General features: G+C 49.0%; 1 protein-coding gene across 5 annotated transcripts; it reads left to right on the top strand.

The window, feature by feature from the left end:
* Nucleotides 1-1,746: 1,746 nt before the first annotated feature.
* RGS8 (regulator of G protein signaling 8) lies at nt 1,747-27,430 on the top strand. Of its 5 annotated transcripts, none has more exons than XM_054165032.1 (7): nt 1,914-1,956; nt 9,454-9,512; nt 11,041-11,546; nt 13,468-13,569; nt 14,500-14,564; nt 24,462-24,628; nt 26,852-27,430. In XM_054165032.1, the coding sequence occupies exons 3-7, from the start codon at nt 11,521-11,523 to the stop codon at nt 27,032-27,034; spliced, it is 543 nt and encodes a 180-aa protein (XP_054021007.1). In that variant the 5' UTR covers nt 1,914-1,956; nt 9,454-9,512; nt 11,041-11,520; the 3' UTR covers nt 27,035-27,430. The 5 variants fall into 5 exon arrangements, with proteins under 5 accessions (XP_054021005.1, XP_054021007.1, XP_054021006.1 ...); XM_009901919.2 differs by lacking the exon at nt 1,914-1,956 and adding an exon at nt 9,129-9,185; XM_054165030.1 differs by lacking the exon at nt 11,041-11,546 and having other exon boundaries at nt 1,747-1,956.
* The last annotated feature ends 518 nt before the right edge of the window (nt 27,431-27,948 follow it).

The following is a 27,948-nucleotide window of genomic DNA, read 5'->3' on the forward strand; positions in this document are numbered from 1 at the left end:
TGCACAGGGCTGTAAAGCAGATGCCTGCTTTGATACTACTCGCAGTGATGCTACTCCCTGCTTCAGCAGCCTAAAAGGATCCAGCTTCCCAGTGCTGCTGGGGTGTCTTTGTGGTGGGCAAATTGTCAGGATCTTACTTCTCAGCTTCTTACTTTTACTTGGGTGAGAACAGGGGTACCTGGTTGTAGGTCTTGAAACATTCATCCTCTGGGCTGATGTGTCTCCTGCTACAGAGAAGCCATCTGCAGCTATGGACCTACAGTGAGACCTTTTCTATTCCAGGGCTGGTGGCATGCTGTGACTTGAAATAAATTCTGACAGCTCCTGGCAGAGTGACCTGTGAGGCAGATGTTTCCTGGAGCTGGACCCCATCATCCTGAGGCCAGCTGGACAAGCAGGGGGTTGGGTTGCTGTCTTTTGGCTCAGCAGGACTGGGTCCTATCTTGCTTTGCTGTAGATGTGTGAGAGAGCTCAGGTGAGTCTTGAAGGTGTATTTTGGGAGATAGACCTGTCAACATGGTGTGCTCTCAGGTTAACTGCTGAGCAGAGTATTGACTCATAGGCTTTCTACACTTGTAGTTTATGCCCTGCTTGTAGTAGATGCACTGAAGTGCATTGCACCCACAGTAGCCCTGGGCTTGAGATCCCCGTGTCTCTGAAATCACTGGTGAGAAACCTTAGGGTAGGGAGCTGCAGTAAGCAGGTGAGAGGTTTTTTTCAGGGGAAGGTCTAATACCTCCAGCACCTGACTTTGCTTTCTTTTTAATCCTTCTGACCAAACTGAGCACCCCAGGTGAGACCCAGCCCCTGTGAGCAGTAAACCACTAGGGTGGGAGAGAGGAGGAGGTGTGGGATCTTTCAAAAGGCTGGCAAGGGCAATAGGCACAAGGCTCTGGCTTCCTGCCAAGGAGGCACATGCTTCTAAGCACCCCATGCTTCAGAGAAGCACGTTGCAAAAATCTGTGGAGCGAGAAACCGGTGCCTCTTCAGGAAGGACTGCAGCTGGATCTCTGAATCCCTGGCGTTTGTGGTCTGTTGCAGTAGACAGCAGATGAGCAGTGTCAGGGACTGCAGACAGCTCTGTGCACAGCTTTCTGTGCCACACTGGAGTGCAGCTGGATGCCTTTCCACACCCTCCAACAGCCCTGCCAGGCCTTTGGACCTCAATCGGCATGACCCAGATAATGGGAATGAGAGGAGGAGGCTGAGCTTTGAATGATGTTGGTGCTTTGGGTATGTGCAACCCGCTTTCTGCCTGTCCTGGTACAATGTCATCTTTAAAAGCTCTGGGTCAGGCTAGCCCTATGCCACCCCTCAGAGTGGCTGAGGAGGCCTGGGGCTGGGGACTTTTTTAATGTTCAACAGAGGAAAGGAGTCATCAAGGAAAAGCTGAACTCTCTTTCACGGTGGCTCCTTCCTGCCCTCTGGCACAGCATTTCCCGTCCCAGGTAAAAGCAAACAAAGACAGCCCCAGTGCCCAGGCAGTACTTTGCCTTGCTTCGATGGTCCATGAGGTCCTAATCACTTCCCTGTCCCTTTCCCGCACCGTGCCCCCGGTCAGCAGCGGATGCTGGCGAGTTCTCCATGGGCAGCGGCCAGCCTGCGGCAATAATGAGAGCAAGTCAGGCAGTGCCATCCTATACAAGCCTCTGGCTGCTCTCTCTGTGTGCATCTGTGAGAGCATGCTCTCGCTCTCCCTTCTCCCCCTTCCCTCTCTTTCCTAACCCCCCCTCCTTCCACCAGCTCTTGTTCTTTTCATGAGATGCAGGGCTAGGGAGCCAGGCAAAGTGGCACACTACTGCTGCTTCTCCAGAGATAACTGTGGGCAAGCTGAGTCCTTCGCCCTTCCTGATGCACCGGGAATCTGCAGACACTGTTCCTCAAGGTCCCAACCAGCTATGTCCATCAAGCACCCACAGCCATGTAGCCACCACCCCGCTGCCAACTGCAAGACAGGTAAGAGCCAGGAGGGCCTTGGTGGGTGATGGAAGGCCCTGTAGTCCTTTGCTTGGTTATGATTCCCAGGGAGAGAGATTTTTCTCCTTGCTGCTGCCCTGTGTTTTTTCAGGGGAGGGACGGTTCTGCAGGCAGAGCGGGTGGGGAAGGGCGCTGCTCGGATGTCATGGCAGCGCTTTTCCCAGCGCAGTTATCTTCCCGTGGTGTCTTATGAATGGTCAGAGGGACACAGGCACCACTTCTAATTAGCAGGCAGGGAAGGAGAGCAGCATATTTCTTGTGTTAAGCCCAACCCAGTCCTGGCAGGGCTGATACAGGAGCGGGACTGGTTCTGGGGTGATCTCCGTTTCAATGGGATTAGCAGTAGGCCTTTGATGCTTGGAGAAAACATCAGTCTGTGCTGGCGCCCGCAGCTCTGAGACCTTCACTCTCATTTCCCCACCCCTCTACTCTTGTTGATATTTTTAAATGGTGGCTTGCATTTCCTTGGAATATTTGGGTGTCTGTGATGCTGTGACGAACACTCAGGCTGAACGCTGGGGCTGAGCTAGTTAAAAATAAGACTAATTGGAGCGAAAGGAGGACGTGTTGGAGGGGAGAGAACTGCACTGGGCAGGGACTGTGGTGGAAACTTGCAGATGGCAGGAGCATGCACACCCTTTGGAGGAGGAGCAGGGGGCCAGCCGGAGGGGGCTCATTTTCCTGCAGCCCTGACTGTGGGACTGCTGTCACTTGTGGGGACCCCTGCAGTGACAAGGGCCATCTCTTTGTCATTTGACTGGGGGGTCAGGGGAGGGAGTAAATTGGTAATTTGGCACAGCTAAGAAATGCAAGGGACCTGCTGTGATAGCATCTCTCTCTGTCTGGCTATCCCTGCATCCAGTCCCAGAGGAATGCAGTTGCATTCCTCCATCTGTGAAGCACACACGTTGCATGGTGGTGCTTTCTCTGTCCTGCTGTGCTGCCTTTCTCTGAGACTCACTTGTTCCTGCAACCCCAGGCTTCTCTGAAGTGGTGCTGTCTGCATTGGCAGGACAAGCCTGGCCTCTTGCCCTGCAGTCCTTCCACGTAGCTCTGGAGATTTTGCCCAGTCCCTTGGGTTTGACTAGGGCAGATGTTTGCAGAGCTTGGGGCATATCTCTACCCAGGCCGGCAGGACACAGGTGAAGATTGCAGGCCAGTCTCCTGGGGAGGGATTGGTGCTGGATGCAGCAGACAGCTTTATGAAAGAACCACCGTCTGCTGGAGAAAGAAGAGGAGCCCATCTAACTCTCTTCATTTATGTTTTAATTAAGACTGGAGCAGCAGCCCCTAGAGAAGAAAGAGAAATCCCAGCTCACCAGTGCGGTTAACTCCGTGCTTCCTCTTACAAACGCTCACACAGCTGCTCACCTGTTTAAAGTCAAGCACGTGCTCAGGTGTTTTGCTGCAGCGGGAATGGCCTCCCCGAGCCACGTTGTGCATCTGTATAGAGGTTAATAGCCCCAGTAAATCCCTGCTGTGGGTCCTGGATGCCCTGCAAGCTCAGGTCTTTGAAATTGCTGTGATAAGAGCAAAGCAGCACAGACCTTGTCCGTCATAAATGGATTTTTGGCTGTAACCCTCAGATCTCGGGGCTGATTTGTAACATCCAATAAATTGCTAGTTTGCAGTGTTCAGCTCACAAAATGCAGGCTGCCTGCAAGCACCTTGACTGATCTCTCAGCAAGAAATTAACTGCATTGGTCAGCAAGCCTCACTCCCTGGCCTGGGTCGAGCATCCGATCTCGATCAAAATGTACAAGGGACGAAGTGTCTGTGGTAGGGGATCCTCCTGGAGCACTGTCTGGGATGGATCTGCCTCAGCTTCCTAGCTATGCACACCAACTGCCTTACAGACACTGCCATATTGACAGCAGCAGCAATGCTGAAAGCTGGGAGGACTCCAAGGCTGCACAGAGCAGCTGTGTCAAGTCCAATCCTTTCTGCCTCCCTGCTCCACGCTAACAGCATCCTCCCCAGCGCAGAGGCACTGACGTGCTGCTTTACGTGGAGCTGCTCCTGGGCATGGGAGCATGTTTCCTCAGAGAACAATTATGAAATTGTAATAAAGTGTTTTAAAGGGGAAATTCTTCCCTTTGATTCCTGCCCCTCAGCCTGGAGCCTCCCACACTGCTTAGCTGTTGGTTTTGCATCCTACCTGCTTGGGGGAACTGGGGAGGGAGTTGAGAGCGTGCAGGCTGGGGCCAGGAGCCATCTCGCAGTGGAGGCATCTGTTCTGCTGCAGCAATCGCAGTGCCCCAGAGCTACAAACATGTCCAGGAGATGCTTTTATCATTGGCACAGGAGAATTTAAATAGCTGCCATGCTCTTGAGCTGAGATGGAGAGAGAACCATGCATCATGCTTTATGTAACTAATTTTTATTTTTAAACATAGCCTTTTATTTTTGAAGGGAGTTCAACTCCGTGGGTGTCCTATCTCCTGCCCTGCCTTGTTTGTACATGTGAGGTGGCTTCTTTTGTCACAAACCCCCCCTCTCCCCCACCCGGTATATCAGCAGCTTGGTCTCCTCACCTGCCCCTGAAACTCAAGCTCTCCTTGTTTCACCTTTCAGGATTTCCTGCCTGCCTGGCCTGATGTGGACAATATTTGAGGGTTAGGATGTATTAAAAAATTAACCCCTTAGAAACACTCTGAGCTACAGCTGTGGATAGTTCCTGAAGTTGCTGATGCTCCTTTGTAGAAAGAGGTTGTAGGCAGGAGGAGGTTGCTCTCTTCTCCCAGGCAACCAGCACCAGAACAAGAGGACACAGTCTCAGGCTGTGCCAGGGGAGGTTTAGGATGGAGGTTAGAAAGAAATTCTACACAGAGAGAGTGATTGGCCATTGGAATGGGCTGCCTGGGGAGGTGGTGGAGCCACCATCATTGGAGGTGTTTAGGAGGAGACTTGATAGGGTGGTTGGTTGCATGGTTTAGTTGATTAGATAGTGTTGGATGATAGGTTGGACTCAATGATCTCAAAGGTCTCTTCCAACCTGGTCTGGTCTGGTCTGCTTCTATTCTATTCTATTCTATTCTATTCTATTCTATTCTATTCTATTCTATTCTATTCTATTCTATTCTATTCTATTCTATTCTATTCTATTCTATGCTGTTGTCATGGTTTTCTCCACAAATAAAAGAAGTCTGATTCATTGTAAAGTTTAGGAAGCTATCCACATAAGCCATAATTGCTTCTTTCCAAAATAGCCACCTCGTGCTGGATCAAGTGTGCTTTTCCCATGGACTACCAAAGAATCAAGCAGGCAGGGCAGCACAGTGAGCACAGGCAGCAGAGCAGAGCACTGCATGTCTGATGTAAGTTGCTAACAATATTCTTCCAGCTGTAACTGCAAACAGTGGTGGGGAATGGGAAGCTCTCAAGATAAATGTTTTATTGATTTGACTTGCCATAAGGTTGGGCTAATATAGGTGCCAGTCTGGATTCTGGCTGAGTTTTTAACGTCCATGTGGTGGAGGAAATTGAATGACACTTTGTATCATGAGAAGTTTCCTAGGATTGTCATTCCACATCAAGCGTGGTTGTTCCTTCCAGTCCTGCAGCAAAACTCCAAAGCCCCCTGGGATCACAGCTGAAGTGGACCATAGGTACAAGTTTGTGGTTGAGCCATGCAGCATGAAGGTCACCTGAACTCCCAAAGCAGTGACTGCTGTGGCCTTCTGTAACTGAGAGTTTGCAACCACAGAGCCTACATCCCCGAGCATCTTCCACAGAGACATCACCGAGCAACAGAACTGGTGATCCTGAGGGTCTTTTCCAACCTGAATCACAGAATCACCAAGGTTGGAAGAGACCTCAAAGATCATCAACTCCAACCTGTCACCACAGACCTCATGACTAAAATCCAATCCTCTCTTGAACACCTAATGTTTCTGAGATTCTGTGAATCTCATGAAAACTTACCAAGTTGGAGATGTGGTTGCCAAACATCACAGCAGTCTGAAGAAGCACGCTGTTGGTGCTGGGGAAAAGCTTTTGGGAATATGAAGATGTGAAGCATGCCCTCAAACAAGCTCCTTGCAGCACGCCACTAGAAAAGCGAAGTGCTGGCACAGACCCAGAAAAAGTTGTGAAGTAAGAGCAAACACAACCCCAGAGAAGTTCAAAGCCTTTGTGGCAGGGATCATTGTAAATATGACAAGGCCACTCAAGTCAGAAATGAGAAGTGGAAGTAACAGCAGCAGGCTCAGTGTGACAGCTCGTTAAGCATAAAATAACAGAATCCCAGAGCAGCAGCAGACCCCCGAGGAAAAAGAGCAAGAGTGAGAAGACAGGGAGAAGTCTGCTTAAATGTCAAGGTGAAGGAGTTTAAGGCAAAGCCATTGGAGATGCCAGCCAAGCAAATGAGCTAGGCAGTATAGGCATCCTCTGATCTTCAAGCACCAAAGTGAGAAGGGTGGTCAGCTGCCAGCCCCTGGAGGACCATCCCTGTAACCGGAGAGGCAAAAGTCACACAGCTACCAGCCAGTGCTGCCTTCCTGGTCCAGACGGGTATGTGAGGACAGCCATACTGGAAGGAACAGATGTCTTCAGGCATCTAGCATTTGGATTGTTTGAGCTCTTCACACATGCAACAAGCCAACAGGACAAGAGGAAATGGTCTCAAGTTGTGCCAGGTACAGGTTGGGTACTAGGAAAAATTTCTTCACAGAAAGAAACATTGGAACAGGATGCCCAGCATAGTGGTGTAGCCACCATCCCTGGAGGTATTTAAAAGATGTGCAGACATGGTGCTTAGGGACATGGTGCTTAGGGACATGGTTAGTGATAGCAGCGCAGCAGTAGTGGTGGGATTGGAAGCTCTAGGTGAGAAGCTGGACTTGATGATCTTCAAGGTCTCTTCCAACCTCAACAGCTCTGTGGGTCTGTGATTGCAGAAACTGGGACCAAGTGAAACTTGGTCCAGTGGAAATTTTTTGGCTAAAAAAAAAACCTCTTTGAATGATGATCAATGGACAAAACACACAGAATAGGTGGGGAGGCAGTTAAGGTGATAGGGAGAGTGAATAACATCCTGGAGACAGAGACAGAGAAGAGATGATTAACATCCTGGGGGCAGGCTGGAAAGTTCCCTTCCACTCTGCTCAGTGACAGCCAACACTTGCAATGCTGCACGTGTTTGCTGCTTGTGTGTTTGCTGGTAGCAGGTCACGAGGAAATTGCTTTAAAGTATTTCTTGAAGAGATTTAATTTTTTGGATGGGATTCAAGCCTAATATCAAAATGAGTTATTTTATTAAAAGCTTTTAAATAGAAGCTACAGAGTAGTCAGAAGCAGGAGGGCTATTTTAGAAGGAATTTACTCTAAACCTCTTCTACTGCACAGAAGCTTTCTAAAATATTACCTTGTAAAAACATAATTCCCTTTATCTGCAATTTAATTACATTTCCTATAGTGCCTATGTCAACACAGTTCACTTAGTTTTGTTCTTCATTAACTCACACCTGGCCTAGGGAACTAGATGTAAAAACTCCTTGATCCTCAGAGCTGTTTGTGGGTTGCTCCAGAATCTCAGTGAGGTCATGAAAAGGGGTAGGTGATGCACTGGAGAAACAGGGACTGGGGTCTCTCTCTCTCTGTATTGGTGGTGGCCATGAGGTGGTATAAAAGGAGGAAAAGCAGGGCTGTTTGCGTGGTCCTCTGATCTATCTCATCCAGAGTTAGCAGATCAGAGTTGTTGATCTTTTTGAGACTGTACTAAAGTCCATTTACCTGAATAATGGACCAGAATCATCTGGAGTGTTATTGATTGAACAATTTGGTTGACCTCCCCCACCCTATAATGTCTGTGGGTATAAATGAGATCTGAGAGATGTCCTGGAAGGATTATGAAAACACTGTCACTCGTGACATGCTGTGGTTGCCCAGAGAGAACCTGAAAGTGTGGAGCTGCATTAAAACAAAAATGACATCTTAGAAGCTACACTCTCAGTGATGTTGAATTAAATTTGGCTCGGGTTTGGGGCAAGGGCTGAAGCTGACTGTTATTTAACATGAGCAAACCATTCTGTTGTACCAGAGGCATGAGATGAACCTCAACCTTCGACCTTGGCTTAGAGGAGATTGTATCAACAGTGGCATTTTTTTCAGTGCTTGTCTTCTGATAACCAGAGACACGATTAATCTGAGTTAGGATGACCTGGGCTTTGTAATGGGAGGGTGAGAACAAGGCAAATATTTCCTTGCCACACTGAGTTGTGAAGGAGGAGATCCAAAATGATGGAGAGCTGGGATCATTGCTGCAGTGCTGCTAATCCTGGTGGTTTTGCAGGATGGACTCTGTCTCTCCCCAGGGATGTTACCTGGTGGTAATGTGCTATCTCAAGACGTATCTCCTGCTGGTAGCACCAGGATGTCAGGCCCAACAGTGTTTTAGCAGAAGAGAGGCAGGGGATTGTAAACCTCTAAGAAAAAGGCAAAGACTTTGAAATTATTAATATATTTTAAATTTTAGTCAGCTTTGTCAGGATTAGAAGAGCAGTGGAAAGCCCACGGCTTGAGCCCTCCTCAGTGAGCTAGTGACCCATACCAGTGCCTGTGTGACATCTAGATATTGTTATTGATGGCTGGGCTGAGCTGCAGCCCCACCGCATCAGTGTGATGGGTTAGGTTGATTTTAGAGTCAGTGGGGTGCACTGGGCACCCCACATACAATCTGTGGAGGATGGAAGTGTAGGTACAGGAGAGGAAAGAGAAAGGGAGCCTGTAGCCTGTGGGGAGTGCACCAAGGGAGATTGCAGGGACCAAGCAGGACTGCATGCCTCAGGTGAGGGAAAGAGAGATAGATGCAAAGGGCTGGTCACACCACTGACTTGCCAGGTGGATTTTTTCCCTTCTGCCATCCCATGCCCTGCAATAAGATGCTCCTTTGCCTGTTAATGCTGACTTTTGGTCATGTTGAACATTTGGGCTCTTTAATTAAAACTCTCCCATCCCTTCTGTCGGTGGCAACTCCTGATGGCCTGTGCTCTGAGGGGAGAAACCTTCCCTAAGCCCTCAGAGGAGCCGACTAAAGCGATGCAGGCGTGTGCTTTATTCTAACACACCGAGGGTGACAACAGCGAGCGCTTTCGCAGGCATCCCCCCTTCCCCGCCCCCAGATGCTCCCTGCCAGCCTCTGGCATCCACCGCCCGTGCGGAACGGTCCCCCATCTCCAAGGAGGGACAAGCTGAGCTTCTGCTGCCAGGTGGGTGAGGAGGGGGTGCAGCGGAACGTGCTGCTCTGCCGGGCTCATTGGCAGTGCCACTGACGAGCGGTGATGGGAGACGGCTGCGTAGCTGAGCCCCAGCCTGCTGGGTTGAGCCTGCTGTAGGGTTTTGGTGGATGCGAGAGAGCTGCTGTGAGCTGCTCTGCTGCTGCCCGGAGAGAGGTGGGGAGGCGAGGGGTGTCCAAGTGTGACTTCCACCCCGTGCAGGAGGTTGTCACTGAAGAAGATCGCTCTGCTCTCTCCCCAGAGCCTCTCTGACCACGCTGCCGGCTCAGACGCACCGGCAGAGAGGACAGGTCAAAGGCAGTGAGTATCTTTTTCTCCGTGTCTGTCTGTCTGCAGCGTTTCTGTGTTCAGGTTTTTTTCTGGCTTTCTCTGCATGTCAATGAATGGTCTTAATCTCTTGAAGCCCTTCAGGTCTCATGGTTTGTGTTGTTTTCATGGTTTTGTGTTGTTTGTTTGGGTTTTTTTAACCTCTGTGCTGCCAATTCAGTCATTTATTTATTTATTTTTTCGTTGCTGGGATGGCCTCTTTATCTTTGCTCAGGTGATCTCTCCTGGGGTGGTTTGATAAGCTGAATGTATCCCAAGGAGAAACCCCCCAAACAGATCCATGACGAGACTGGCAATTCTCCTTGACTGGGGGTCCTTTCATGGCAGGGGGAGATAGGGTGAATGATGGAGTGGAAGGCAAAAGAACCTCACCATGGAACCCTACTGGGATGCCTTTACCAGACACCACAGATTATATTTCTGAAGTCATACCTGATTGGATTTCTTTGCAATCAGAGGAAATGTCCATGGGGGATCCCAGCCTAGCAGTGGAATTACCTTCCTGGGAGATGTCGGTCTTGGCGTCCGTGTAGTCAGACTTTGGGAGGACAGGGAAGTTGGGTGCTGCTCAGCCGTGCAGGTTGTCATTGTGGGGGCTGCCAAGCAAGTGGGAACAGGGGCAAGCAGAAGGCTGTTTCATAACAGTACCCCCAAAAAGCAAGCTGCTAGGGGAGGCTGCAAGGGAGAGGGCACCCAGCTCTGCTTCCAGCTGTCACTTTGGAGCAGCAGTAGGAAAGAAGAGTAGGGACTGCTGGACCCTAGGAAATTATGTGATGTGGCCCCACATGGGGGGGGGGGGGGAGCCTGTTAATGAGGAAATTTAAAGGGGCTTAAGGAATTACAAGGATTGATTTCAGTTAAAGCACATCGAAGCAGCCGGTCAGGGTAGGGATTAAGGCAATGCACTCACTGGCATAGAGTGCAATCCCAGTCCCATTAATTTAGCTGGGAAGAGGCTTTGTGCGTTTTTAATGTAATCAGGTTTTAAAAGGGATGTTGTGTTGGGCAGCTCAGGCTCTGGGATCTCCCCAGGCCCCAGCAGAGCAGGATCCTGGCTTCTTTGCCTCCAGTCTCTGCTCTCATCAGCTCCTTTATCTCCTTCTCAGTTGCTCCCTCTGGACAAGAGAACACAGAGGTTATATGGAGCTTGCCCCTGTCCTGGCAAATAAGAGACATTTGCCCTTTGCTCCTTGTCCAGTCCTGCCATCTGTCCTATTGGTCTCCTGGCTGGTGGACCTTGCCCTCACTCTGATGTGAGACTTGTTCAGCCAGCTGCCTGTGTGCCAAGTTCCTGGGGACCTGGCCAGCCCTTCTCTATTTCCCTCCCTCTTTCCCTCCCCTTTGCAAACTGTGCATCTCCTTGGTGGTTTCCCACAGGCTCCCACCACCCAGAAGAGGAGATGCTTTCCTGGAGTTATTTTTGTGTGAGTGCTTGAGCCTGTACTGATGATAGGAGCAACCTCTGCAGACGCGTGAAGTCCTCCTGTTATTCTATTTGCAGTGCCAGCTTTTCCATGATGCCTGGCCATGACCTGGAGGGACAGGGACAAGAGGTAGTTTGGTCATCTTAGCGAGGTCAGCCCGGAGCTCTGCCTGTTGAGGAGAGACCTTCAGAGGTGTTGAATGATGAGTACGATAATGCCATCTCCTGCCGCTCCCTGGTGAGCTGTGACGCCAAACTCAAAACACTTTAGACCTGAAGCTGGACTTAACCTGCGGTCCTGGTCTTAGAAGGAAATGCTGTCTCTCTCTTCTGTGATCATCCCTCAACTCTGAACGTCTTCCTTTGAAAAACTGACCTTCTGCACTAAGGGTCAAAGGATCAAATGGGTTGAGAACAACGGGCCCTCCTTTTCCTTGCAGAGGATTCTTTGGTATATTTTTAAATGCCAGGACACGAAACAGTAAATCCCTCCTGCAAACAGCCCTGACTGCTGTCCAAGCCAGCCAGTTAAAGGGTTAACTGTAACTGGATGCCTGAATGGCTGCCTTACTGATCCCGTGGAGGTAACTGAAAAGACATGATGCATCTCTTACCCCTGCCCATCCTGTTGCTGTCTACCTCGTCCAGCAAGCCTTTCAGCTTGCTGCAGTGACCCCTCTTCCCTCCTGCCCTTCCCTCGCCTCTCCGCATCCTGCAGACCCTGTTTCTATCCCTCACTTTCTCCTGTGTCCTGTCTTGGAAGCCCTCACCTAGAGACTGCTGTTCCATGAGAGACAAGCTCCTTGCTCGTAGTGCAGCATCCCCGTCCCCTGTATGCTCTGATTTTTCTGCTGCAGTCCCTTGATCTCAGGCATCAGAGAGAAATCCGAGCAGCATTGCGGTAATGCATGTCACACCTCTTGCTGAGAAATTCGTGAGCTTGCTAGAACAAACAGTTCAGGGAAGATAAAGGTTGATGGTAGGAGGCATCAGGAAAGGTACCAGAAAGCTCCTATAATGGAACTCAGTGTCCGTTTGAGTCCATCCAGCATGCTCAGCCAGGAGCACGGCTCTTTGCACACCGTCTTTCTGCGCAGATATCTGAGGCTTATGTAGCACTGCATCCTGAGACCACCAGCCACGGGGCCAGAGTTTGAGGCTCAACTGTTCTTGTGATTGAAGAGCTCCAGGGTTTTTTTTGTGTGTGTGTGTGTGTGTGCTGGTTAAGTGCTGCGAGCTGCCTGTGCTGTGCCAGGGAGACACTCGTTGCATTTAATTAACATTTAATTTGCTTTAAGATTACATTAAAATGTGCAATAATAGAAATTCTCTGAAGGGCAGGAGGAGAAGGAAATGGGTGTGCTACAGATTGGCTCGGTTGCTGGTGCTGAAGTATTTTGCAAGATTACATATGGAAGGGGGGGGGGGGGAAAAGTGCTGTACTTCCTTCTGCAGTCACAGAAAGTCTTTGACATCTGCTTGACAGCAGGGCTTGCTCTAGCTTGGAGGTGGGTCCAACCAGCTGACAGGTGGAGACTGGGTTGCTAAAACCTCCTCCCATGGTCTGGAAGAAAGGATAACCTGGTATGGTGTCCAGGGAATCTGGTGGAAGAGATGCCCTTGGGCTGGAGAGGCAAATCAAAGGCTCTGTCCTCCTAGAGGTGATAGAAACCCATTACCCAGTGCCTGCATGGTTTTTAGGAGGAGATGGTGCCGGTCCTGAGCAGTGCATGTGTGTGTTGTGTGACCCTCTCCCTTTGTATCCCTCCCCATCCTGGGGTTATGTAACGGAGGATGCTGCGGATGTGCCAGCTACCCCGGGAAGGGGCTGGCAAGGACGTGAGGGGCTGGCAGAGGAGCAAAGGCTCTGAGGCTGGTTTGAAATTTAGAGGAAAAAAAGCAATAAAGCTATTTTCTGCCTGGGTAAGCTTGTCAGGAAAGAGGCAGTTTTAGCCTGCTTATGTAACCCTGATCTAAAGAAGCTCTGTGGGATCGATCCTGGCCAGGGTCTTATGGCTCTGCAGCACAGGCTCACCTTGCAAGTGCCTTACTCCCTCTCTTCTCCCTCCAGTGCCACCTTGCCCTCAAGACCTGGTATTTCTGCTGTTTCTGGTGCTGGTGGATCATGCTGACTGATTTCTGGTATTGCTGCCCTTTGCTGTCCTCCCACACCTGAGGAGAGCAGGTCTTTCCAAGAAACCATCCCAAAGCACAACCTTGAACTGTCTTTTTGCCAGTCGGAGCAGCTGAATGACTGGTGTGGGTGAGCCTTCAGCTGCTCCATCCTTAGAGTCTGCTTGACATCTTCCTGGAGACAGTTCAGGGTCCCTCCCACACATGAGGGAACCAAGGACACAGAGCCACTGAGGTTTTTTTGGTTGTGGTTGTGTTTTGGTTTTGGTGGTTTTGGTGGGTTTTTTTTTTGGCCACTCCGGCCAGACTTATAATCAGCATCTTCTTTGGTTTTCCCTTGCTCACACCCCTGCTCCCTCACATCGACCACAGGAACAGAGGGATGAGGACTCGCCTGGGCTGCCTGTCTCACAAATCAGACTCATATAATGATTTCACAGCTATTCTTCCGGACAAGCCCAACCGGGCTTTGAAGTGAGTATAGCTGCAGCATCCCGCCCCAACCCCATTTCTGTCCTTCCCTTCCCTGCCCTACCACCCCCTTCTAGTATTGTCTTCCTTTTATTGTCCTTTGTAATAAACTTTGACCAGTTCTTCTAGCCACAAGGAAGGAGGAAACCAAAACAGCACTGGTCCACCTGGAGCAGCCTCAGAGAATGCCTGGATGGTTGATATGAGTTCTCTCGTGAGACAGAACATGTGTGTGGTCCCCACTGCTGTATGTGGGACCTGTCAGCATGTGTCTGAGGACATAATTTACCCCTCTGTCATTGTAAATCACAGTCTGAGCTCTTGACTCAGTTTAAGAAGTGATCAGCAGTTTCAGGTCACAGTCCTCTTCAGCTAAGTCTTGCTATTAGACACGACCAAAAAGTCTTGGGTTAGTTTGCACAATGCTTAAGGTAGATGCTTCAGAGTCCTGATTTGAGATGAGCTGGATGGGATTCATCTGATTACAAATCACACTGCTTACGTCTGAGCTAAGACTTTAACCTTCCCCTGAAAGCCAGGAGAGAGAAATAAACACTTCTGCAGAGGTGGGTTTCATCTCGCTTGACTTTTGGCTTTTGCAATGTAAATGTCTACATCTGAACTCGTTCCCTGGGCTTCTGCTTAGAGGCAATGAGGAAAAATTGGTCCCTTTTCAGATGTGATTCATCTGGCCCATTTTACCCACCTACCTGGGGATTTGAGATGAAGAGAGTCAAGTTCCTGAAGTCCCCTGGTGTCACCTCACTGTTTCTAAAGGGAGTCCAGGGTGACGTACTCACATGGAGACCTCTACATTGCAGACCTCCAAAGCTAAGCGAGAACTCCAGCCTCCCTCGGTGTCCCTGTCAAACAGCCCCAGAGGGGATCAGTAGCCATGGGCTGTCTGTAACTTGCCTCTTCCTTTCATTCCAGAAGACTGTCAACAGAAGAAGCAACGAGATGGGCAGATTCTTTTGATGTCCTCTTGTCCCATAAATGTGAGTAGAGATCAAATTCTACTTTCTTTTTTTTCCCCTTGTGTGCTTAATATTGGTTGTAAGTAAGGCAAAGTCTGCACTGGAGTGGTCTCTTGGACACAGGAATTGTCCCTTGGGTAGCTGCTTGATATCCATTAGGCAACAGCCACACTTATTTACAGGCAAGACTTGTCCTATTGTTATAAGGCAAGAGAGTGAGTTTCTGTGGGTTCCTTTCCTGGCATTGCTCCTGACTGGGTCACGACAACTGCCAAAGCCATCACCCCAAGATCTAGCCTTGTCCAGCTCCTGGACATACAATGGAGCCAGGAGCCCAAGGCTGTAGCAGTGTGTAACACCCTTCAGCATGTGCCCCTGGGTCCATTCTGCACAAGCAAATGGCAGGTTCTCAGCTCACTGAAGCCCCCTGAGATCCACAACGGTGACTTCTCTCCCTCCAGCTGCTCTTCTGTGCGGCTACGCTGTGCCAAAGCGTGGCTTTTGCTGGGAATGCTACAACACAACAGTGTGCATGGTTCAGTAACCTTGAACAACTTGCTCTGTGACAGAGAAATCATGCGTGGTAGCCCGTAGCAGAATCTAATTTACAGTTACCAAAGCAGACCTGGAGATTTCACGTCCAGCCACCTTATGCAAACATCTAATGGGTGCACCTCGCTCCCTTCAAGAGATCAATGGTATCAGGTCTGCTCAGAAGACATCCTTCTGCCTCACCAACGTTTGCCACGCTGAGAGATCATAAATGAGGCTGCCAAGTTCACAGCAGCACAGGTTCACTGATGTGTTTCTGTTGGGGAATAAACCAAGAGCGAGTCAGGGCTGCGGAAAAGTCAATGTGGGCGGCGAACTGTTTCGTTGCAATAAGGCCCTGTCTGGCTTTCTTAGAGAATCAGGCTTTTCAGCCCTTGTATTTCAAAACATACATCTAGGAGTTATATTATTACATTAAATTAAGTGTAATTTTGCTGGGTTTCTACTGAGATGACAACAGTTTTGGCAGGGAATTAAGTGACAACTTTAAACAAGCCGGCTGTCCAAGGCAGAAAAAAGCAGTGTGTAATTTTAGCAGCAGTATCTCGTTGAGATCATTGCTCTTGCAGCCAGTAAGGGGGGGAAAAAAAATAATAAATGAAAAAAAACCTCCCAACCCTATGGTGTAGCTGGGTATGGCTAAGGGAGAACGTTTCTTTTGTGCAAAGTCCAAACAGGAAGGGGAAAATGCACCGAAGAGACTATGAAGTGCCTGGGGGTGGGGAGGAGGGAGAGCAGGATATTCACATCAGTGCTACAGCTCTGCACTCCAGCCCTTGCTCTTCCTTCATCAGTTTAAAAGCTGAAATTTCCCTTATTAGATGCAGACTGCAGCGAAAGTGCTTTGGTTACAAAAGGCAGTGGATTTTCACTCAGCTGTGTGCTGACCTTACACAGACTGTCCCCTCTTCGGCTGACTGCTGCCAATGCTGAATCAAACCTTAGCTCAATTATTTCGTCCGTCAGCCTCCACGAGAGGGGCTCTTTTTATTAATAAATCAGCCTTACAGAGTGATAAATAAATTAGCAGGATTTTTTTATTCCTGATCCCCTGTCTCTAGAAGGGAAAGTAATTCTGATAACTCCCTGGCACCTCATGAAAAATATTCAGTTCCTAATAGCAACAGAAGGTGATCTTTAAAATGTAAATTAATCTTTTTCTCTTTTTTTTTTTTTTATCAGCAGTCACAGTGACATTGCCTGGTGGTTGGTGACAAAATAGATCTATGCTAAATGAAGGAATAGGGAGGTCATTCTGCCCCTGTACTCAGCACTGGTTAGGCCACACCTTGAGTCCTGTGTCCAGTTCTGGGCCCCTCAGTTTAGGAAAGATGTTGACTTGCTGGAAGGTGTCCAGAGAAGGGCAACAAAGCTGGGGAGGGGTTTGGAGCACAAGCCCTGTATGAGGAGAGGCTGAGGGAGCTGGGGTTGCTTAGCCTGGAGAAGAGGAGGCTCAGAGGAGACCTTATTGCTGTCTACAACTCCCTGAAGGGAGGTTGTAGCCAGGTGGGGGTTGGTCTCTTCTCCCAGGCAACCAGCACCAGAACAAGAGGACACAGTCTCAAGCTGCACCAGGGGAGGTTTAGGCTGGATGCTAGGAAGAAGTTCTTCATAGAAAGAGAGATTTGCCATTGGAATGTGCTGCCCAAGGAGGTGGTGGAGTTGCCATCCCTGGAGGTGTTTAGGAAGAGACTGGATGGGGTGCTTGGTGCCATGGTTTAGTTGATTAGATAGTGTTGGATGATAGGTTGGACTCGATGATCTCAAAGGTCTCTTCCACCCTGTCTATTCTATTCTATTCTATTCTATTCTATTCTATTCTATTCTATTCTATTCTATTCTATTCTATTCTATATATTTGTTGTTTGATAAATTGCTTTCTAAAGGAATATATTACAACTGCTCTGCACCTGAAGTTTCTGGAATTGCTAGCCTGGCAGTCAAGCCTTGGAATGATGCAAATACCACAAAGCTCTGTTGAAACAAAAGTGTTATTTTAGTTCCACTGGTTTGAAGGAGAGAAGTGTGTATATCCATAAAAGGAATTGTGCTGTGCTTTTGCTTATGTGTACCTGTGTCCAAACCACAGAAGGACTGCCAAATGTCTGCTCTGAAAGCAGAACAAAAGAGTGGCACTTTTGCTGTTAGAGATGTGCTGATGATAGACAGGTAAAGGGAATCTTGTGCTTTATCTGACCAAAATTGGAGAGTAATAAAAGCAGTGCCTGGCCTGCATCTGTCTGCAGTGAAGCTGCCAGCCAATATGCTACCTTTAGTGCCAAAAGAAGGACAGAACACTTTCAGTCTAATCCCCCTGTGACTGCTCAGGTGAACAGCATTAGCCAGGGAAAAAAAGAATTCATGCTCGGGGGCATGGGCTAAGCACCAGCTGGGCCCAGGGAGAATTTCCCCTGGGGCTCACAGCATCAGCAGGTAGAGCACTTCTGCTTGACACATCTGTCATAAACTCTTTCTTCCCTAGATGGACAGTTCCTCTGTTTTCAAAGGAGACTGTGATGCTGATTGCAGGGGCTTGAGTGGGGCTTTCTGTTAAGCCAGGTGTGATGGTGGGTTTTGATAGCTTCCAGCCAATGTGTCCTTTGGGGAATAAGCCTCAAGTAGGACTCAGGAGCTGGATGTAGCAGCTGAAAATGGGGCAGAGGGTAGTATTGCAAGGGGTTGGACAGGGGCAGAAACAGTTTGAAGGAGCAAGGAAGTGGACCATATCTGCCTAAAAGACTCAGCGATGTGCCGAGGCGAGCAGCCTGCCCCTGTATGCTCAGAACTGCTACTCTTCATGGGAAAAGCAAACAACTTGTACTCTTCCACTTCCTGTTTTCATGAGTGTCCAAATGGCAGTGTCCTGAGCAGGTGTCAAGCATTAGATAGGCTCTGTGGAGGGTGTCATTATGCTCATTTTGGTCAAACATCATTTGAAGTGTGCTGGCCCTGTGGAGCCCGCCCTTCCCTCTCCCCTGATTGTTATAATGATTGACCTCTGTAGGCAGTGTTAGATCCTGACATGCTGCTGTCTGACAGTATCTTGAGTGGAGGATTGAAAACCTCGGGATTTTGAAGCAGTTGCATTTTTCCAGAGATTCCCAGGCTGGGACACAGTCCTGTATAGAGTGGCCTGATTTGAATTAATTCCCTGGTCATTTAAAGAATAACTTGTGTTGCCATTAGCAAGAGCCTGTGAGTAGGAAAGGCAGAAAGCTGGTTTCTGCCACACTTTCCATTTGCACTGGCATTGGGAGTTCAGCATCCCTCAGCCTAGCTCTTGTAGAGAAACTGGTGCTGACTAGTAGGCTGCGGCTCAGCTCTCTTTCATTGACAGCCCCAGGTGAATAGGTCAATGCAATACCCTGCTTGGTTTTGCTAATGGGTGAAGCAAGTCAGCTTGAAACCACAGGGTCAGCCAGTCAGTCGCCTTTTTTACAGCAGCAGCCTTGTCTGAGCTCACTGTCAGAGACGCAAGCATGGAGTAGCAGTGCTCCCTTGGGGCACAGCTTCTGAGAGGGGCAAGAAACAGGAGAGAGGAGTATGATCTTGCTTTCAGTAGGGAGATGAGAGAGGAAGAGATGGATCATATGTAGGATGCTCCCCTGGGTGCTCAGGGAGCAAAACCAGTGGTTTGAGCATGCTAGATTTCGACATCTTTCCCCATTTCGTGGCAGCAATGACTCCCAGGGAAGTGGAGCTCAGCGTGGTCCACAGAGTGTGTGCACACATGAGAGTAACTGAGGAGCAATCCCTGCTCTGTACCCATGCCCAGGAGGTACAGACTGGTCAGCCAGACGGAGATTTCTTTTGACAGGCTGCTGGAGGGAAACACAAGCAATGGCATGTCTCATTCTGCATCCCTGGCGGGGCTGGACACATGGCTTGTCATTTGTCCAGAATCCAGCAGGACAGTCTGTCCTCAGCCCTTAGTCACTTTTCAACGAAGCATCCCAGGCAACAAACCTTTGTGCTGAGTTTCCATTTTTGCATCGAGGGTAATTCTTTTATTTTTGTGTGGTTTGTTTTGTTTTGTTTTGTTTCCCCTCCTCCACCCATGTTTTGTGATCTCTGTGCTCTTCTGCCCAAACTTTGTTGTTGCCCTCCTCCTACTGTTGTCTACACATTGCTCCTCTTCCTACACAGCACAGGAATATCCCAGCCTACTCCTAGTTCTTTCTAAGCCAGAATAGCATTACCATTAGCATTGTGCTGGTGACAGGCAGCTCACACTCATGCAGCAGTGCTAAGCAGCAGTGAGAGCATGCACAAACGCTGTACAGAGCATTGTGGCCTTGTCTCTTTAACCCTGGACCCAACATGCTCCACAGAGCTAATCCATTCATCTACCAGCCATAAGGGCTCTACCTTTATTGCCTACATGAAGTGCTGATTGCCCTGGTGGTGTGAAATGCATGCATTAAAGAAATGACTGTTGATTGCTTTTTCGCTCTGACAGTGGCTAATGCCTGGTTATTATGCTGTCTGCCTGAATGATTTAAGCCACTAATCTCTACTCTTCCCCATGCTGCTGGAGTTAAGACCTGTTGTGTTTTGTGCTAGCCAGTTTAGTCCTTTCCTCTACAGCCCTCCTTGCTGGAAAGGACTCACTCATAGAACCATGGAATGGTAGGGGTGGGAAGGAACCTCTAGACACCATCGAGTCAAATCCCCCTGCCAAAGCAGGATCACCTAGGGCACGTCACACAGGAATGCATCCAGGCAGGTCCTGAAATTCTCTAGAGAAGGAGACTCCACAAACTCTCAGGGCAGCCTGGTCCAGTGGTCCCACACTCTCACAGTAAAGAAGTTTTTCCTCATCTTGAGATGGAACTTCCTGTGTTCCAGCTTGTGTCCACTCTCCATGGCCTGAAGAACAATATTTGACTAGGATATCAGGAGCATCTGGGTCCCTGTCCTCACATAGCCATTGATCTGCCTCAGGTGACCTGCAGGGTCATAGCTGCAAGGTCTTGGGATGGGGTGATGCACAAATACTTGCACAATCCTTCCTGACAATCCTCTTGTGCATTCCCTTGGACTATTTGAGTGGAGAGCAGAACATTTTGAAGCTGACATTTATAATGCAGAAGTAAAAAGCAAATGTCTTCTGCTCCTCTTTCAGACACTTGACACTGTGCTCTTGACAGCAGACCTCAATTTCTTTGCCTTAACCCTATCTGCTCCATCAGCACTGATTTCCTTCTTTGGCTTCAAACAGGTCTCACTACTCTTGGGTCAAATTCCTGTGTAAGTGTCCAACAGTTGTCTTTGTGAAGGGCCGTGCATCTGTACCAGCACATCTCTGTCTTCTTGGATAGCTGTGTCTTTAGCAGATCTGCTGCTGCTGCATCTGAAGACTTCTAATTGTGCTTTCAGTTTCCATGCTTTTTTGGGTAAAGCATCCCTTTGGAACTGAACTTCTCAGATGCTCCTACCATCTTCCAGAATATTTCTGGAGGCTCACCCAAGAGGTGATGCTCTCTTGCTCATATCACACTGCGACCCAGTGCTGGCTGCCCCAGCAAAAGAGCCGTCCAGTTGGGTGGGATGAACTTGGAAACCTTGATCCTTCACGAGTGATGCTTCCTTGATAGCCATCAAGGAGATGTGCAGGAGGAGATGAAAGTCAGCATGCAGGCCAAATTCCAGGCCAGCCCCCACACCTAACTGCCCTTCTGCCCCTTCAATCAGATTTGTCATTGTTCCATGGAAACCCTGTGAGCAGTGGTATACTATTGTGCTGTCCTGTGGGCTCCCATCTCTAAACTCTGTCTGCCAGGCACAGCTGTAAATCCTGGCAGGCAGTCAAAGGCTAAAGATTAAATCTGTGGAGAGCCAAGCAGCCTCAAGTCAAGGATGACCTCTTCTGTGTCCAAAGCCTTCTCTGCAAGGTCCTCCCAGGTCCAGCCTCGTCATTCCCAGCTCCTGTGAGGAGGGCACAACAGCAACACATAAAAGTGGAGAACAGCCAGGCATTATTATTTATCTCTCTTGCTGTCTAAACTTATTTTGAGATAAAAAGGAGCTGATTGACGTAAGAGCAGGAGGCAGAGCATATGGAAACCTCCTGGTCTCAAGAGGGACCTGCTGCAGCTGCTCTCCAGGGCAGGGCTGAAGCCAACGCCTTTCTCACCTCATCAATCATGACGTCCTCTTCTCCTAGCAGATATTACATCCTGCAGATACTCCGTTTGCCAGGCAAAGCTGCTGCTTCTGCAAGTGATCCTCTGTCAGTGCTGGGGCCCTGGGGCTGCTGCAGAGGAAAAAGGGGATGGAAAAAAGACCGGGACAGAGAAAGGGGAGCAAGACCTCTGGGGGGGGCACACAGCAGAGGCTGTATAGTCCTAGCAGTGTGCTTGAGTGCTGGAATATTTAATGTCAGACAGGATGGTGTACAGAATGACATACAGCTCAGGGAACTGCTGCTATCCCCATTTGGTACTTTCTTCTCTCTGAGACCTGTCAGCCTGCTGTTGTGTCCTTTCAATTTCCTCCTGCAAAGCATCCCTGCTGTTTACTTAAGTCCTCCACTTGCTCCCACACAGGCTCTGTGAATTTTATAAGCATTAAGGGGGGGTGCAGGTTTTGAAATGTTTTTTCTGTCCCCTAGATTTCAGGGAGAGAACCAGCCCTAAAGCAGCTCTCTCGTTCACCACACTTATCCTCTTGAGAGAGGCTCAAAGCAGCCGTGGGTAGCACGATCCTGATGAGTAGCCTGCTCCTGGAGATGCCCTAGGCACTCTCTGCTCTGCAGGCTTCTCCAGGGCTAAAGTCACATCATTGTCTCAGCTCTGAACCCACAATTTGCACTAATTGCTCTGCAGTGCTCACGGACAAGAGCCCTCACTTTGCTTGCAATAGTAGTTTGAACCTTGATCATCTGCTAGAAGGGCATTAATTAAGAAGTGGCAGGACATGTTGATATGATACAGCTATTTCTCACCCTGCTGGGGCTGACAGAAGCAAGCATGGCTGGGGTAGGACATAGTTCAGCTGCCGATTGCCGTGCTTTTTGCAAGGCAGGCTGCTGGTGGAGCACTTAGTGCAGAGTCCAGTAATGAAGGAGCTTTGAGAAGCACAGAGTGGAGAGGTTCAGCCTGTAATTCAGTCTGTCTGCTCTTAATATCTTGTCTGCCTTTCCCTTGGAATATCTGGACAGTCAAACATCTCCGTTGCCTTACATGCAGCCAGATATAGAGTTGTCAGTTGCTGCTCAATATTTGGCTCTGTTTCTTAGGACTTGAGGCTCAGGACCTAGGACTAAAAAAGTCTCCATGCCCAGAGCTGTTACCAGAAACAAGAGAAGCAGGAATAAGATTAAGACACACAAGGGGGGAAAGGGCAGTGTTCCATTGCTGGTTCTCCTCACATACCAGGTACAGGAAAGGACAAAAGGGAGTTTGTGATGGATCCCACGACATGGCCAGCCCCTGTCCCTTGTGAAACTGGGTGTGCTGAGAACGTATGAGAATGACCCACATCAGGCACCACCCCTCGAGTTCTGACTGAGCTCCCATGCTCCCTGCCACTGGAGGAAGGAGGACAGGCAGCATTGCCAAGACCTTGCACAGCAGAAGGGGAGCAGGTGGAGCCGCAAGCATTGCAGGAGTTCAGGTTCCTCCAAACCTTTGTCAGCCTTTGTCTATCCCTGCCGGGCACACATGCACTTGTTCCTCTCGTCCTCTCAGGGAGTCTGACCTTGCCAAGTGCATTCCCAATTCCCTAAATATTTTTAAACACTTGCTTGGAAGCAGCCAGCAGTGACTCAGGAGGTTTCCAGTCATGAGCTACAAATGCTCAGACCCTACAGGAAAAGACCAGAAAAAAGTTAGCAACATGTTACTGGAAATAAAAAAGAAATAAATGGAATTAGGAACCAGATTTATCCCAAGGCTAAAGGAAGGAGAAAGAGCATGTGTGAAACCTTCAGCTACTTCAACTCTGCCGGTACCATTCAGAGAAAGGAAATAAAAAGCAATAGCTGTGTCCAAAAATACACCCAGGCAGGGGTTGAAGAGGACACAGATTGCCTAATAAATCTCTCCATATTTCTAATCTGCCCTGGCTGACTCAGATTACATTACTGAAATGTCACAATTGCTAAGCATTAACAAGTGATAAGAACACTTTTACCACCGACTAGACAAGCAGTAATTAGGCCACGTCCTTTCCTTCTCCCCTCCAAGATCCCTCCTCTGTGTAAATGAGAACTAAAAATACAATGCTAGGCAATAAAGCAAAGTGACAGAAAGCATAGGACACAAGTCCACAGATGCTGTGTTTTATTCAAGGTCTCTCTTAATGACAGATAGGACGTTACAACCTGTTGCATCCACACATACAAAAGTCTGCGGCAGACAGACCCTGTTGTGGAAGCCTGGTGGCTTCAAGAAGAGCTTCTGAATAGAATAGAATAGAGTAGAATAGAATAGAATAGGAGTAGAATAGAATAGAGTAGAACAGAGTAGAATAGAGTAGAACAGAACAGAGTAGAACAGAATAGAATTAACCAGGTTGGAAGAGACCTTTGAGAACATTGAGTCCAACTGATCATCCAACACCATCTAATCAACTAAACCATGCGCCCCATCCAGTCTATTCCTAAACACCTCCAGTGATGGTGACTCCACCACCTCCCTGAGCAGCACAAATCACTCTTTCTACGAAGAACTTCTTCCTAACATCCAGTCTAAACCTTCCATGGAGCAGCTTGAGACTGTGTCCTCTTGTTCTGGTGCTGGTTGCCTGGGAGAAGAGACCAACCCCCACCTGGCTACAAGCTCCTTTCAGGCAGATGTAGACAGCAATAAGGTCTCCCCTGAGCCTCCTCTTCCCCAGGCTAAGCAACCCCAGCTCCCTCAGCCTCTCCTCACAGGGCTGTGCTCCAAACCCTTCACCAGCTTTGTTGCCCTTCTCCGGACGTTCCAGCTACGTTCCAGCAAGTCAACATCTTTCCTAAACTGAGGGGCCCAGAACTGGACAGAGGACTCAAGATGTGGCCTAAGCAGTGCTGAGTACAGGGCAGAACGACCTCCCTGCTCCTGCTGGCCACACTGTTCCTGATCCAGGCCAGGATGCCATTGGCCTTCTTGGCCACCTGGACACAGTGCTGGCTCATGGATCTCAAAGAAACCCTTTGACATGGTAACTGGTGAAACACTTTTTCAGAGCAGCAGCAAATGGTGCTTGGCTTTGTGGCAGCTCACAACAGTCCAGCTGGCGCAATGGTGGGGTGATGGACGAGTCCTGGGGCCACAGACCTTGGGAGAAAAATCAAGCAGTCTTTTGTAGGCAAGGTGGATGGAGTAACGTCTCCTCGCCCCCTTTCTCCTCCCCTTGTGACTCCCCACATTTCTCTTGCAGATGGGCTGGCTGCTTTCCGTGCTTTCCTGAAGACAGAGTTCAGTGAGGAAAACCTGGAGTTCTGGCTGGCCTGCGAGGACTTCAAGAAGACGCGCTCGGCAGCCAAGCTGGCGGCCAAGGCGCAGCGGATCTTCGAGGAGTTCATTGACGTGCAGGCCCCGCGAGAGGTTGGTATGACAGAGCCCGGGGGCACAGGCTGCAGGTCCATCTCCACGGGCCGGGTCCTTCGTACTGTGTCCAGCTCTGGGCCCCTCAGTTTAGGAAAGATGTTGACTTGCTGGAACGTGTCCAGAGAAGGGCAACAAAGCTGGGGAGGGGTTTGGAGCACAGCCCTGTGAGGAGAGGCTGAGGGAGCTGGGGTTGCTTAGCTTGGAGAAGAGGAGGCTCAGGGGAGACCTTATTGCTGTCGACAACTCCCCGAAGGGAGCTTGTAGCCAGGTGGGGGCTGGTCTCTTCTCCCAGGCAACCAGCATCAGAACAAGAGGACACAGTCTCAAGCTGCACCAGGGGAGGTTTAGGCTGGATATTAGGAAGAAGTTCTTCACATAACAGAAAGAGTCATTGGCCATTGGAATGTGCTGCCCAGGGAGGTGGTGGAGTCACCATCTGCTGGAGGTGTTTAAGGGGCGCTTGGTGCCATGGTTCAGTTGATTAGATAGTGTTGGATGATAGGTTGGACACGATGATCTCAAAGGTCTCTTCCAACCTGGTCTATTCTATTCTATTCTATTCTATTCTATTCTATTCTATTCTATTCTATTCTATTCTATTCTGCTGGGTGCTGGGGGCTCCAGGAACCCTCTCACCCAGAAGTGATAGTGAGGAGTGGATAAGGAGGATGGGAGTGCCATCCTGCCTGCTACAGCTGCCTCTGCTTGTGGTGACTCATCGTCCCCTGGTGAGGGCAACTACTTTGATGATGCTAAATTAGTCACAGCCAGTGAGTTTGCTGGCAACCACAACCTGCATTTCCTAACCCCTCTGAGCTCCCTACGAGTATTTCACCTTGCTCCTCTCATTTACTATCAATCCTCTGGCAGGGTATTGGGCTCAGTTCTCTCAGGACATTTTGCATAGAAGCATCCCACGAATGACTAACTTGTTGACTCTCCAGGGAGGAGTGTTTATCTGCTGACTAACTCCCAACCCAATTAGACCTCATAAAGGATGCAAGCAGCAACTCAGAGCTGAACAAAAAGTGCAGTCACAACCTAAAGCCTGGAATTGTTAAGTCCTCTTTCAAGCAGTGACAGGCTGATGTGACTGTCGTGACGCTGGGTTGTGTTATTGTATTCATAAAGCAACCAGGAGGGTGCTTACTGTGTTTGCCCTCCCACAGCAATCCTCCTGCTGCATTGCACAGCTGCTTGTCATGATAGAGGTGCCTGCAAGGGGATCCCTTTAAAAGGGGTCTCTTTACTTCACCTTCCATCTGGGGAGGGTATTGCAGTGCCACTGAGAAGCAGCCAGATTTCCTCTAAGGGGTGTGGGTGTCTTGGGGCACGCTTCAATCCCCATCATCTCAGTGAGCATCTTCATGAACCTGAGCGAGGTCTTCAGGACTGCAGAGCTGAATCTGCATTAGAAATGTGAGCATAGGTCATATAGGGTCTCTCCTAAAATTTGGTCCTGCTGCTGTGATTTTGGTATGGTAGGATGTGAAATGTCCCTTTAATGACACAGAGAACTAATCTGTGTGGCAGTCAGCTGAGTCGAGGCAGACAGTTTTGCTTTCTAGACTCCTTTAAGTTTGGATGTTGGGTTAGTAACAACAAAGAACATCTCTTTAGGCGGGGTTTGAAAGAGGAACCCTAACAAACTGCTGACTGCTTTGCCAGGGAATGAAAACAGGACAACTGGTGTTGGCTTTGCAAACAAACAGCAGCCAGAACACAAGGAGGGTTTATTTTGTCAAGCTGCTGCTCCAGATGCCCCAACACAAAGCTGTTATGGGAAAAGTCAAACAATTTATTTTGTAAGAGAGGAGTTTTAAAACCATTTAATAAGAGTGTGCTTATAGTTTAAACCCAGCTAGAAGTTCATTCAGCCTTATACTGGGTATGTAGTGAGGAGCAAAAGGGCTAGAGAGATCTTGGAGCATAAGGGAGATGTTAGGCTGGGTCATCGTAAACCCATGCTTAAGAGCCTGAATAAAAGTCATTTGATTTCAGAAGTGCTCAGATCACTGTGAATCCAGCTCATCTTTTCCATATTTGGGCCAAGATCTGCACTATTAAACCCTGTGGTGCTTTGGGGGCTATTTAGGCATGGATGAGGGTAGGACCTTTGTTCTGCTGTTGCTTTTGCAGCCATGGCTGAGATGAAATGTGCCATTTGAAGCAGCAAAACTGGTCACTCAGTACCAAACTCTCTTCTGCTACTTTTCCCAGGTGAACATAGACTTCCAGACACGGGAGCTGACAAGAAGAAATATGCAGGAGCCTTCCCTCTCTTGCTTTGACCAAGCTCAGGGGAAGGTGCACAGCCTGATGGAGAAAGACTCTTACCCCAGGTTCCTGAGATCCAAAATTTACACAGATCTGCTGTCTCAAACTCAGAGGAGGCTCAGCTAGAGCAGCATTGCAGCCCTCAGAAACCATGTGCTTCCCACAACAGCCAAAACCCATGCATAAATGTGAAACTTTCTTGGTGTTAAAAGCGGTGGGGAATGAGAAAAGAGGAAGAAGGGGAAGGGGAGGCTTCCAGAGCATGATCCAGATGTGGTGTTAGGACTCTCTGAGTTTCTGTGCTTTTTTTCAGTTAGCAGTAGCATCTTGCAGTTGTTGCCTCTCTCTAGCACAAACCTGTAATTGTTGCCTCTCTAGCACAAACCCATAACCCTCTCTAGTCATGGGGGCATCTCTTGGGAGGGAAGGTTTCCTTTAAGGTTGATTGTGTTGGTTTGTGTGTAAATAACACCACTGCACCTTTCCATCCTTCCAGATATCTCTCTGGCTCTCACCTCTCCCTTGTGTGGAAGGGCCCTAAGAGGGGTTCTGAAGCTTCTGAAGCCAAGTCTAGTCCAAATATTGTCTCCCCTCCCTTGGGAGCTGGATCCAGGGATGGTAGGGAAGGAAGGAGGCAAAAGCACAGAGTTCATGCTGTTTGCTGCAGCAGGAACCATCAATAACCTCAGCTCACCTTTCCATTTTGGTTGCACACCTTATGACATCAGCTGCTACCCTGTCACAGCCCCTTATCTTCCAGGGCTGGAGACTAAGAGTTATTTTCTGTGTGACCATCAGGGAGCTGAGTTTTTCTCATGTGGAAGGTAGTCACAGAAACCCTTGCTAGACCTTGTCAGGCAAGCCTTCTAGTGCCAATGATTGTTTTGCATTACTCTTATTTATTTGTGTGGTGGCTCAGCCTCAGGATCCCAGCCGTCGTTCAGGCTTCGTTGTGTTAGGCATCACACCAAAACCTAACACAAAGAGGCTTCTGGCTTGCCAGAAACATGAACAGGCTTGGTGGCTTCTTGGGAAGCCTG

This window comes from Dryobates pubescens, chromosome 11 (assembly GCF_014839835.1).
Source record: "Dryobates pubescens isolate bDryPub1 chromosome 11, bDryPub1.pri, whole genome shotgun sequence".
NCBI classification, from domain to species: domain Eukaryota; kingdom Metazoa; phylum Chordata; class Aves; order Piciformes; family Picidae; genus Dryobates; species Dryobates pubescens.